General features: G+C 45.4%; 1 protein-coding gene across 4 annotated transcripts in view; it reads left to right on the top strand.

The window, feature by feature from the left end:
* The window catches only part of slc12a5b (solute carrier family 12 member 5b), a 46197-nt gene that overhangs the window by 25543 nt on the left and 8135 nt on the right, over nt 1-12519 (top strand). For all 4 annotated transcript variants that reach the window (XM_076991545.1, XM_076991543.1, XM_076991542.1 and 1 more), the window contains exons 2-15: nt 1724-1827; nt 2173-2304; nt 2544-2690; nt 5906-5960; nt 6408-6538; nt 6777-7024; nt 7405-7616; nt 7757-7924; nt 8685-8783; nt 9007-9064; nt 9310-9484; nt 9695-9813; nt 10472-10570; nt 12240-12359. In XM_076991545.1, the coding sequence (XP_076847660.1) occupies nt 1724-1827; nt 2173-2304; nt 2544-2690; nt 5906-5960; nt 6408-6538; nt 6777-7024; nt 7405-7616; nt 7757-7924; nt 8685-8783; nt 9007-9064; nt 9310-9484; nt 9695-9813; nt 10472-10570; nt 12240-12359 (1867 nt within the window). The remainder of the gene's footprint in view (nt 1-1723; nt 1828-2172; nt 2305-2543; nt 2691-5905; nt 5961-6407; nt 6539-6776; nt 7025-7404; nt 7617-7756; nt 7925-8684; nt 8784-9006; nt 9065-9309; nt 9485-9694; nt 9814-10471; nt 10571-12239; nt 12360-12519) is intronic.

Below are 12519 nucleotides of genomic sequence, written 5' to 3'. Positions count from 1 at the left end.
AACTGAAGTTGGGTCATATAAGACAAATATAAGACATATAAAACACATTTGGACGTTAATATTCAGTTCAGAGTAGCGTAGGTTGCTGCTTGCCGCAGGTGAAATCCATTTCAAGATGTCCGGAGTCCAATTCTGGCAGAAATCGTAAACCCCTACAAAAAAATTGTAGGGTTCAACTACAATTTGTATATTTTGACAATTCAGGTTGTAAGGTCAGATCAACTTTTAACAAGAAACTCAATAAAGTAAGCTGATCCAATTACTTTGTTATCGTTTATGGTGCAATTAATTATTTTTGGCTCAGCTAAACTAAAAATCATAGTAAGGCGAACAATTTTAAGTTCTGTTTTTTACAGTGTAGGCTGTGGTGTTGACATGATGCTCAACTGGTACTAATGGGCACAAAGTGTACCAGGAAAATATCCCCCACACCATTGCACCACCACCACCAGCCTGAACCATTGATACAACGCAGGATGGATCAATGCTTCCATGTTGTTAACTCCAAATTCTGACCGTACCATCTGAATGTCGCAGCTTATCAGACCATGCAACGTTTTTTCAATCTTCTGCACCTGGTGTGGTCTTCTGCTGCTGTAGCCCATCCACCTCAAGGTTCGACGTGTTGTGCATTCAGAGATGCTCTTCTGCATGTCTCGGTTGTAACGACTGGTTATTTGAGTTACGTTCAAAGTTAAATCACCTCTCTTCCCCATTCTGATGGTTGGTTTGAACTGCAGCAGATCATCTTGGCCATGTCTACATGCCTAAATGCAGTGAGTTGCTGCCATGTGATTGGCTGATTTGACATTTGCGCTAATGAGGAGGTGGACAGGTGTACCTAATGAAGTGGCCGGCAACGTGGCAACGTGAAAATGGTACATTTTTCCACTTGAAGCACTGGTTCAAGAAACAACATTATTATACTGCTAATATATATATATATATATATATATATATATATATATATATATATATATATATATATATATATATATATATATGAAGCACTTTTTGTTCATTTAATCTCAACCGAACCACATGTTTGAAGGTCATTGTGTCAGAAAGCAGATGATGAAATTAGTATGCATACAGGCTAACTAGCCAGCAATTAATTTTACATGAATACATTCAATTAAATTGGACATTTCACGCAGAGTCTCTTGGCTGCAAGGAGGCAATTATAATATTTGTAACTACACATTATAGAAAAGTAAAAGCTACTTTAAGGACTGGTTTACACACTCTGATTTCAAACTGGCTTTTGAAATTTCACGTTTTCAGATGTGCATATAGCTCTTTTGAATGAGGGAATGTTTTAAAAACGTGTAGATGGTTTCAGGAACTCCTGAAATAGAGCAGCGTCATGCGTGCACATTACATACAGCTGATGTGTTCTCTGTTCTGTGTGGTGTACTGTTCCTGGAGACATGCCCACCTGCAAAACGCAGCCTGCTCCGTGTATGCGGTGAATGTATGTCTTCTTGAGCACCTGATTACTTGAGCCAGGTGTGTGTGTGTGTGTGTGTGTGTGTGTGTGTGTGTGTGTGCATCTGGAATGCCAGTATGCTCTAAGTGCATGTAAACAAAAATGTGGTTAATAAATTCATGGGTTTAATGCATTCATTTATCATAATCTGGCCAGTGTTTTGGGATTGTTGTGAAACCGGCACTCATGGAGGGATTAGCAAAGCGCTTATGGAGCCCCTACGGATTTTCGCAGGAGATGGCAACCCCAAGGAGAGCAGTCCCTTTATTAACAGCAGCGGCGGCAGTGGTGTGGAGAAGACACAGCAGTACGACGGGAAGAACATGGCTCTGTTTGAGGTATCTGGAACGCTTCCATAACTTTCATGGTGAAACCTTCAGATGGTGCGTGTTTCCTTCTGTATGCAAACAGCAAGACGAGCCCCTTCTTCATCACCCTGTTCAGGATCTTGGGGAATAAACAAATCTAAATTCCTTCATATTATGCTGATTAGACTGTAAACAATGGGTAGTACCAAGCTGTAAGTGCATATGCAGGACTAATCAGCCATGTTGACATTCGAGACATGTAAAATTTAAGTTGAATCAAATGTAAACAAAATTCCCCTGCAATTGGTTTGTAATGGGTCATGACTGCACGTGTGTGTGTGTGTGTGTGTGTGTGTGTGTGTGTGTGTGTTGTAGGAGGAGATGGACACGAGTCCAATGGTGTCGTCTCTGCTCAGCAGTCTGGCCAACTACTCCAACCTGCCACAGGGCAGCAAGGAGCACGAGGAGGCGGAAAACAATGAAGAGGCCCGTAAGAAAGTGGTGCAGGTACACACACACACACACACACACACACACACACACATACACACACACATACACACACACACACACACACACACACACACACACACACACACACACACACTAACTCACACTCACTGCCACGCACTCATTACTTGAGACTGATGACTGCTGTGCTTTCTTCATGGTGGTGCCCGTGTGTGGTGGGCGGTGCCCGTGTGTGGTGGGCGGTGCCCGTGTGTGGTGGGCGGTGCGTGCCCCAGGCTCCTCGTATGGGCACGGTGATGGGCGTGTACCTGCCCTGCATGCAGAACATCCTGGGCGTGATCCTCTTCCTGCGGATGACCTGGCTGGTGGGAGTGGGCGGAGTCTTGGGAACCTTCCTCATCGTATTCATGTGCTGCTCGACGGTGGGTCTCCTGTTCTCTCTCTCTCACATGCACTGGTACCACACACTCTCACACTCTTCCTCATATTCACACACACACACACACACACACACACACACACACACACACACGCCCACACACACACACACACACACACACACACACACACACACACACACACACACACACACACGCCCACACACACACACACACACACACACACACACACACACACACACACACACGCCCACTCACACACACACACACACACACACACACACGCCCACACACACACACACACACACACGCCCACACACACACACACACACACACACACACACACACGCCCACACACACACACACACACACACACACACACACACACACGCCCACACACACACACACACACACACACACACACACACACACACACACACACACACACACACACACACACACACAAGCACTTTCCATAAATACCATCTCTTTCAGATGTGGTTGCCCTTTGTGAGTGTCTAGAATATCTGAAAGGTCTTCTCTGCCTCATGGCTCTACTCTCCTTTAGTAACAGAGCCCACAGAGACGAGGCTCCTCACCTGTGCTGCGTACCGACTCCCTAAAGTCTCCTCTGACCCGCTCTCCTTTCCCCCTGATTCGTGTTAAATTATGCAATCGCTGTTTGTTTGAAGCACCACATTTCCAAAGACACTACAACTTCAGCACCATGGACAGCTCACGCAGCCGAGTTGTTGCATTCCATAACTGATCCTGTGTCAGTGACTGTGAGCCCGTGTCTGTGATGACGGTGTTTATGTAGATTTACGCTGTGCTGAGGTTGGAAGGTTGTGGTCTGGTGCTTTGCGAAGGTTTCACATATTCTTCACATTGATCTAAAGTATGAGACAGAATAACCACCCTTAGACACTGCACTGCTACCACGGTGGTGCAATATTCTCTAACAGTGGTGATGCGGCAGTCTTAGAACTTTCCTGGGACTCTTTCACAGCTCTGTGTCAGGAAGACTGTGGGCGATAATGAATCTTTAATTTTCAAATCATTAAACGAGTGAAGTACATCCTTAAAATCAAATTTTCATGAAAAGAAAAATCTCTCAGTACTTGGGATGACATTGCTGGTAGATCTGGAACGCTAGTTATACTAGCTAAGGTATTAGGTAAATAAATACTTTCTTTATGTAAATAGCTGCATTTATGGAATAATATTTGGTGAACAGGCTAAATACTTATAATTCATATATATAATTCATATAATGCCCATCTTTAATTCTCACAGTTCTATGCCCTGTGGGAGTCTATAGGGTGTGTGTGCCCTGTGGAACCTTGTGATAGATCATATCACAAAAATAAAACAAGAAGCAAAAAAGTTTTTTTCTTCCATCAGAACGGAGTTTTCTGCTCATCACACCATTTCCAGTCTGTTTGATATATCAAACATGTTCTTTTTCAAGTACAGCCTCAAATTCATTATGATACATCTCTCTCTTTCTCACACACGCACACACATTTATATTTAGGACACTTAGCAGACACACACACACAAACGCTCACACACATTCTTACATAAAGGACATATTATACTGCATGAGGCATTGAACTGTACATTTGGTACAGGGGAAGGTTACTGCGCTGGGCTGAACCCTCACACACAGGCACGGTGTTGTCACTCATAGCTGTAAAAGCTTTATCACCCTAGAAGATTATACTGTTGAACTTACTGTCACGCAAAACTGCTGGTGCAGTGGCCAATAGTTTGCATATCTCGATGTCAAGCAATTCATAAAGTGTTAGGCAGACAATAGGATATTTCAGACTGGACATCCTCTGATTTGCCCGTGTGGTCTCTGTAGCCACTGAACATTAGCGAGACCTCAAGAAATATGATTGGATGTAACTACGAAGCATCAATAAGCTGTAAAGTGGCAGCAGTTTATTATGTAAACAAAACTCTGCAGTATTCACAGTGTCCCAACGGTGGGAGTTTTTCAAAGAAAGTGAGAGAGTCTGAGTCTCAGGTTTTGCACTAAATAAATAAAAACTGTGCAGGTGACTTGTGTCATTAATCAATCCATGACTACATTTAAGAAAAGAATGTTGGCATTTTGCATTTTTTCCAGTATGGTAATTGGAGTTTTATACATATCACTGCTATTCAAACTTAATGGCAGAAAAGACTGAGAGCCTATAGCCAATTTTAATAGTTAAACGAACCAATCAGAATCAACTTGCAAAAAATTATGGAACACCGTTCACATAAAAAACACTAATAAAAAGGGTGCTTAAAAGTCCCAAGGGAGGCAAAATTAAAATTGCCTCCTCCTGTCCTGATAACCAATCATATTTGGCTGCAATAACATTTGTCATGTAGGGACAGCTTGTGATCGAATTAACATTGAGATTCAGTATGTGTTGCTGTCATTAGATCTCGTATTGTTAACAGATGAGGCTTCCGTGACTGTAAACAAGAGGCATTTGCAGGAAAATGACTTTTGGACTCTTTGGACTGAGCTTTTGAAGTCGTTGGACAGGGCCATTTAGCAAACACAGCCTCACTGTTTGGTTAGGTAATAGAACCCAGTCTCAAGTTGCATCATCTATGACTAAAGGAAACTATTTGCATAGTGTCAGAGGCAAGGTGTTAATGCCAAATGTTTTACTGGGTGACATCCCAAACAATGTCCTAGTTTGATTTGCTGTGATGATAAGTTCAAATCCTTGGGTGTCTTTGTTTGTTTTGGTCCTCTTCCAGATGTCTGCTTGTTAGTCTGAGGACTCAGAGAGTAACTGCTCCAGTAACCATTCGCTTAAAATCCAGAGGAGAGCAATGGTGAAGTGTAAATAACGTTGCTGCTGTGTGTTACACCAAACCACATACATTTGCAAACATTATGTGGTTTCAGTCATTACAATGGATGAAAAGGCAAAGTCACCACGGTCATTGTTATTCTTTTTTTCTTATCTTGTGTAGCTATGAACCGTGTTTACATTCAAACTGCCAGGCTTATGTACGCTGACAGATTTGTTTAAAATAGAGAATCAAGGGATGACAGATCTCGGCAGTGTTTTTGTCAGTCCTGTATGTTTAAAGGTTTGATGTCAGCGCAAGCTTTCATTTTGTCAAGGGACTGATGTGTCTGAGCCAACAAACTAACACTCTGACTGTTATTTCAGTGAGTTTTGTACTGAAATCCATGACTCTGGGTTTTTTTTTTTTTACAGACTATGCTGACTGCTATTTCCATGAGTGCTATTGCCACGAATGGAGTGGTACCAGGTAAGAGAAACACTCTGAGCCCTGTCTGAGAGTGCATGTTTGGAACCACAGGACGCCTGAGCTTGGTGTCTGTGTATGGGCAGTTGGCCACAGCACACAGTGCAGTTCCCTTCTGAGCTGAGCTCAGCGGTGGTGCCTGTGTGTGTGTGTGTGTGTGTGTGTGTGTGTGTGTGTGTGTGTGTGTGTGTGTGTGTGTGTGTGTGCGTGTGTATGTGTGTGCGTGTGTGTGTAGCAGGGCAGGTGAGTGAGTAGAGGAGGGAGGCTAAGATTAAATTTTAGACCTAATTTCTTAACTAAACAAATATTTTAGGCAGTTTCCATAAGAGGCAAGTTATTTCCAGTATTCAAATCACTGTAATGGAAAACGTATGACAGAGACATAAAGCTTGTGAAGTAAAGCTCTACATCAATCGAGTGTTGTGAATTAAAGACCTACATCTGTTCCAGCCGGTGGTTCCTACTACATGATTTCTCGCTCGCTGGGTCCAGAGTTTGGAGGAGCAGTGGGCATCTGTTTCTACCTGGGTACCACCTTCGCTGGAGCCATGTACATCCTGGGCTGCATCGAGATCTTGCTGGTACACAAACAACATTCTGATTGGCTCAGCTTTTTATAGACAGCAATGCCGGCCAATGGTGACACGTCTAGACTTTCCAACAGAGCCAATATCGATGCTCTGACTCTGCTTGCCTACATTTGTACTGTTGCAATCGATAGCTAGCTAGGCCTATATATATGCGAGGGGTTTCACAATGACCATGAACTTTCTGTAATGCATACATGAACCCTTTTTTGTCCCAACTCTCTCGCCGTAGATCTACATAGCCCCGCATGCCGCCATATTCCAGATCGAGGGTCTGGAGGGGGCGGAGGCGGAGGCGGGTATGTTGAACAACATGCGCGTGTACGGCACCATCGTGCTCTCCTTCATGGCCCTGGTCGTCTTCGTCGGCGTGAAGTACGTCAACAAGCTGGCGCTGGTCTTCCTCGCCTGCGTCATCCTCTCAATCCTGGCCGTCTACGCCGGGGTGATCAAGACCGCCTTCGAGCCGCCAGACTTTCCGTAAGCTGTTTACCTGGTTCACGGTGTTGGTGAAGTTTCACATCTTTCAAGAGAACAAGGCAGAATGTTTGTTTCCTTGCAGCAGTGAGATCTCAGACCTGCTGGGCTGCAGGTTGTCACATGAGCAGCTGTGGTGCAGGAACGGCTCGCGCATAAAAACCATTTTCATGTATTGTTACATAAGTCCATTAGTCGGTTATATTACAATTGAACTATAGAGGTATTATTTTCCCCACTTTTTCCAATTATTCAAATTACTATCATTAGTGGTTAACAAGATAGCACTTCAATCTTCATATATAAAACCCAGTCATGCAATGGGAAACCAATGATATTAAATACTTGATCTGAGCACAGCCTGAAGTTTTTTTCCTGGGCAGGGTTTGCGTTCTGGGCAACAGAACCCTGTTTTCCAAGGGCTTGGACATTTGTGCCAAGACGATTGATCGGGGCAACGGCACTGTCACCACGAAGCTCTGGAGGTTCTTCTGTGACTCGGAGTTCCTCAACGCCACCTGTGATGAATACTTTGCCAACAACAACCTCACCCAGTTGCAGGGAATCCCTGGCGTCACAAGCGGGATCATCTCAGGTAGGGGGCGCTGTGCAGTCACGCTGTCCTCGGACGGGTTTGTTTCATCAGCGGAATGGCTTCTACCGTCTCTGTGGTTTTGATGTTCTTCAATAAATGTAAATCAAAAATGTTTTTTTTTTCACTAATTCATTTTGTAGAGAATCTGTTCAGCACCTTTATGGAGAAAAACGACTTCCTGCAGAAGAGAGGCTTGCCAGCGGTGGAGGACCCTGACACCCCACCAACCAACACCAACCGCTACGTCCTGGCTGACATCACCAGCTTCTTCACCCTCCTGGTGGGCATCTACTTCCCGTCCGTCACAGGTTAGTCCCGCCTCCTGAAGGCAGTGAGAAGGCCACCGATTGGAGATGGATTTGTGGTCATGCAACTAAGAAAGAGGCGTCACACTGTGACAACAGGTAGACCATGAGGCCAGTCGAGCGAGTGTGTGTAGCTGACGGTGTTGTTACTGGTACACCAGCCTTACTGAGTCGTAATTCTGCAACTCTGGATCCTCTAATAACAGCGAATGAAACGCTGGTGGCCGAAGACCATTTGCAACTCCACCATCGAAGCGATTGCCTTCGAAAGCTAGTGGGTGCTCCCCATGCTTAATTGCCTCGCGCACTAGAGTTTGTCTTTGTGTGTGTTTGGCAAGTGTGTGTGCGTGTGTGCGCGTGAGTGCGTTTGCTCTAAGGCTAAACTCGGGCAGAAGTGAAATGTTAGGCTGTGAAGTGAAGAGAGCTGTGATTTATATGCATCAGTGCAAAACGACAGCATTACTGGGGGGGTTGTGTCAGACACACACACACACACACACGCACACACACAAACATTCACACTCACAATACTTAGCTCACCATTAAACAACAGACTTTAAAATCAGACTCTTTTTCTGATCGGTTTTGTGTCTAAACAAGCTTTAGTAACCCGAGAAAATGGGCTACTAAATACATCTTACAAAATACTTCAAACCCTTAAACCTTTGAAAAAAACTTTTCATCCTCCCAACAGTTTTTGTCCATCGCACAATAACTACACTTGAAAGAAATCTCTGGGTCCCTTTTCATGTGCTCATCTCAGGTATCATGGCTGGCTCCAACCGCTCCGGTGACCTCCAGGACGCTCAGAAGTCCATCCCCATTGGCACCATCCTGGCCATCTCCACCACCTCCTTCATATGTATCCTTCCCAAACTCCACCCCAACCCACCCACCTTTCCCCATGATTAGATAAACAGGCCTACTGCATGCGTTATTATTGATATATACCGACCTGCCCAACTTTTAAGCTTGGTACATAAAAAATGTTGAATTAATTACCCTGGTATTGGTTGGCCGTGTTTAATAGTGATGGTAGGATTGGAGGGTTGGTGGGTTTGTTGTCCTAAACGATGTCTCCTCAGACATGTCCTCTGTGATCCTGTTTGGAGCCTGTGTGGATGGAGTGGTGCTGAGAGACAAGTGAGTCGTCTCGTGGCCGGTTCACTCATCAGGTTCACTTCATTTTCACTTCATTGTTTGTGTTCAATGTATTTTTGTGATTCACCTTCCATGTTTGATTCACCTTTTCAACTCCGTATTAAAATTAAAGCACGAATCGGAACTGAATTGAGTTCATCACTGGCTTTTTTGTGTAGTGTAGCTGCTGTTTTAGTCCTGTTTTTATGCCACCATATAAAAGTCTCCTGTGATTCTACCATGCACAGGTTTGGGGAAGGTGTCAATGGTAACCTGGTCATTGGTACTTTAGCATGGCCCTCCCCCTGGGTCATTGTGTTTGGTTCCTTTTTCTCCACGTGTGGGGCGGGGCTTCAGAGTCTGACCGGAGCGCCCCGCCTCTTGCAGGCCATTGCCCGAGATGGGATCATCCCCTTCCTCAGGGTAAGGGTGTGCATGTGAGAAGGGCATGCACGTGAGAAGGGTGTGCACGTGAGACGTGCGCGACAAATTCAGCATGCCTCTTTCGACGTGTCTTTTTCAAATGTTTTGGTTGTACTGACCCTAATAGGCTATCGTGTGTGTCTGCATGCATTTGTGTATGCCTCTTTGTGTGTGTGTGTGTGTGTGTGTGTGTGTGTGTGTGCGTGACAGGTATTTGGTCATGGGAAGGCTAACGGTGAGCCCACGTGGGCTCTGCTCCTGACGGCGAGCATCTGTGAGATCGGCATCATCATCGCCTCCCTGGACGCGGTAGCTCCCATCCTGTCCATGTACGCCACGCCACCTCCTTTGATGCATAATGCATTAACCACAATACCTCGTTAGTGCCGACCTCAGCCTAACCATCATGCACTTTTCTCTTTGATTAAAACACTCGTTATGAATCATGCATTATGGAAAGTGCGCGAGTTAACCTTATCTGGATTAGAGTCGTCTACCTACCATAACAGCATAGAACAGAAGCGTCCCCGATCTGATGTCCCCGATCTGATGTCCCTGATCTGATGTCCCTGACTTAATGTCCCCGATCTGATGTCCCCGATCTGATGTCCCCGATCTGATGTCCCTGACGTAATGTCCCTGATCTGATGTCCCCGATCTGATGTCCCTGACTTAATGTCCCCGATCTGATGTCCCTGACGTAATGTCCCCAATCTGATGTCCCTGACGTAATGTCCCCGATCTGATGTCCCCGATCTGATGTCCCTGACGTAATGTCCCCGATCTGATGTCCCTGATCTGATGTCCCTGACGTAATGTCCCCGATCTGATGTCCCTGACGTAATGTCCCCGATCTGATGTCCCTGATCTGATGTCCCTGACGTAATGTCCCTGATCTGATGTCCCTGATCTGATGTCCCTGACGTAATGTCCCTGACGTAATGTCCCTGATCTGATGTCCCTGATCTGATCTGAGTCTCTCCACAGGTTCTTCCTGATGTGTTACATGTTCGTGAACTTGGCCTGTGCCCTGCAGACTCTCCTGAGGACCCCCAACTGGAGGCCACGCTTCAAGTACTACCACTGGTGCGTGCGTGGCCGTGCAGACTCGCGCTCGTGCACGCTCGTGTGCACTCGTGCACGCTCGTGCTCGTGATCTCGCAAGCTGAGTGCCAGGCAGGTGTAGTTTCAGCGGGAGAGTTTACCAAATGTGATGGGGTAAACGAAACCCCCCCCCCCCCACAGTGCTCTGCAGTGGTTTTTCAATGCATTGCTCAGATTCTACGCATTGCTCACGCAGGCTGTGGTGATCTGCACATCACATGCAGTTCATTCAAGTGTTTAAGTCGTATCATAAATTGTCTTCATAGCTGAGGACCAACATCATGAATATCAGGGGATTCTGATTTCAGTGATTTAAACTGAACTGGAAGACTGAGATTGACCTTTGGGGTTTTGCCTGGATAGGATAATGAAGCAACCTTTCACCCCGTGGTTCAGTATACACTATGATCAAATGGAGTTTTAAGTTTGTAAAGTATGTGCGTTTAAATGTGAACGGAAACCTTCTTACCTTCAGGACCTTGGAGAGTTCTTGACTGGACCCTCTAGCCCAGGCCCTGACTAGAACTGCTCACTGCTCGTCCTTTGACATACAGCACCTGAGGATGCTTGTGGACTGAGCGTGTGGTCTGAGGTGAACCTCAGAGGTGGTGAGCTGAACCAGCCGACCTCCCGTGGTTGCTCGGGCAGCAGCACAGGCCGCACAGTAACCATGGTGCTCCAGGGTGTACTATTCCCAGCCTGTGACAAGGATCCTGCTGAGAACCTCATATTATAAATGCTCATGATGAACATGTAATAGCATTGCTAATGGGTTACAACAATAATAAAGAGCATCAGAGTAGTCAGACTCCTGTCACCTATAATGGTCACCAATATACACCAGCTCATTACACCAGCTCATTATACCAGCTCATTATACCAGCTCATTATACCAGGTTTCAATGTACCTGTATTCTGTAGGTGTTACTACATCACTGTTAATTTGTCTGTGTGGGACATGCTTATAATATCCATTGCTAGTGCATATTATTTCCACTGAAAGTCTAAGTCCAAAACTGTCATAGCAAAGGTATCAATCCTGCCCGATGAAGATGTCCTCCTGCTCATAAATCAGACTTCTGGGAGCCAGTGATGATGTACAGGCCTACAGTGCAGTGGGGATTTCAAAGTTTTGTTCCTTATGTATGTGAGCAGTGAGCTAATCGTCCATGTGTCAGTGTGCAGCTGTAAAGGATTTACAGCGTATCAGTGAATGCCTTTGTATTTAAATCACAGTTTATGGCCATTCATGGAACTGGCATTGTGTCTAATGAATATGTGTGCACTGGCCCGAAATCGCAGGCAGCACATATGAGAATATGTCAGAATTATTAGATGAGAAAACATGGAAAAACTCTGACCATACAAATGTCTTATGTAGTTGTTTTGTCTTAAAAATGCTAGGATTCAAATAGTGCCATAAGCGTTGATAAGCTATTGCACACTATTGCGGTGTACTGTGTTCTGTGGGTCTGGAGCGGATCACTGAGTGTGTTTAAGGTTCTGTGGGTCTGGAGCGGATCACTGAGTGTGTTTAAGGTTCTGTGTTCTGTGGGTCTGGAGCGGATCACTGAGTGTGTTTAAGGTTCTGTGTTCTGTGGGTCTGGAGCGGATCACTGAGTGTGTTTAAGGTTCTGTTTCCCGTATGCAGGGCTCTGTCCTTCTTGGGCATGAGCTTGTGTCTGTCTCTGATGTTCATCTGCTCCTGGTACTACGCCATCGTGGCCATGGGCATCGCTGGCTGCATCTACAAGTACATCGAGTTTTGCGGGTAAGCAGACACAGGTGTGGTTGGAGACACGGGCGTGGGCGTAGACACGGGTGTAGTTGTGGCACTGACCCCACAGTGCTGCTGTTGGCCTGCTTTAAGGGTTGCTGCTTGAGGTAGGATCGTGGGCATTTAATGTAGTTTGGTGTGGTGTCACATCAAT

This window comes from Brachyhypopomus gauderio, unplaced genomic scaffold (assembly GCF_052324685.1).
Source record: "Brachyhypopomus gauderio isolate BG-103 unplaced genomic scaffold, BGAUD_0.2 sc83, whole genome shotgun sequence".
NCBI classification, from domain to species: Eukaryota; Metazoa; Chordata; class Actinopteri; order Gymnotiformes; family Hypopomidae; genus Brachyhypopomus; species Brachyhypopomus gauderio.
The sequence above is the reverse complement of the archived record's forward strand: the minus strand, read 5'-3'. Positions and strand labels throughout refer to the sequence as shown.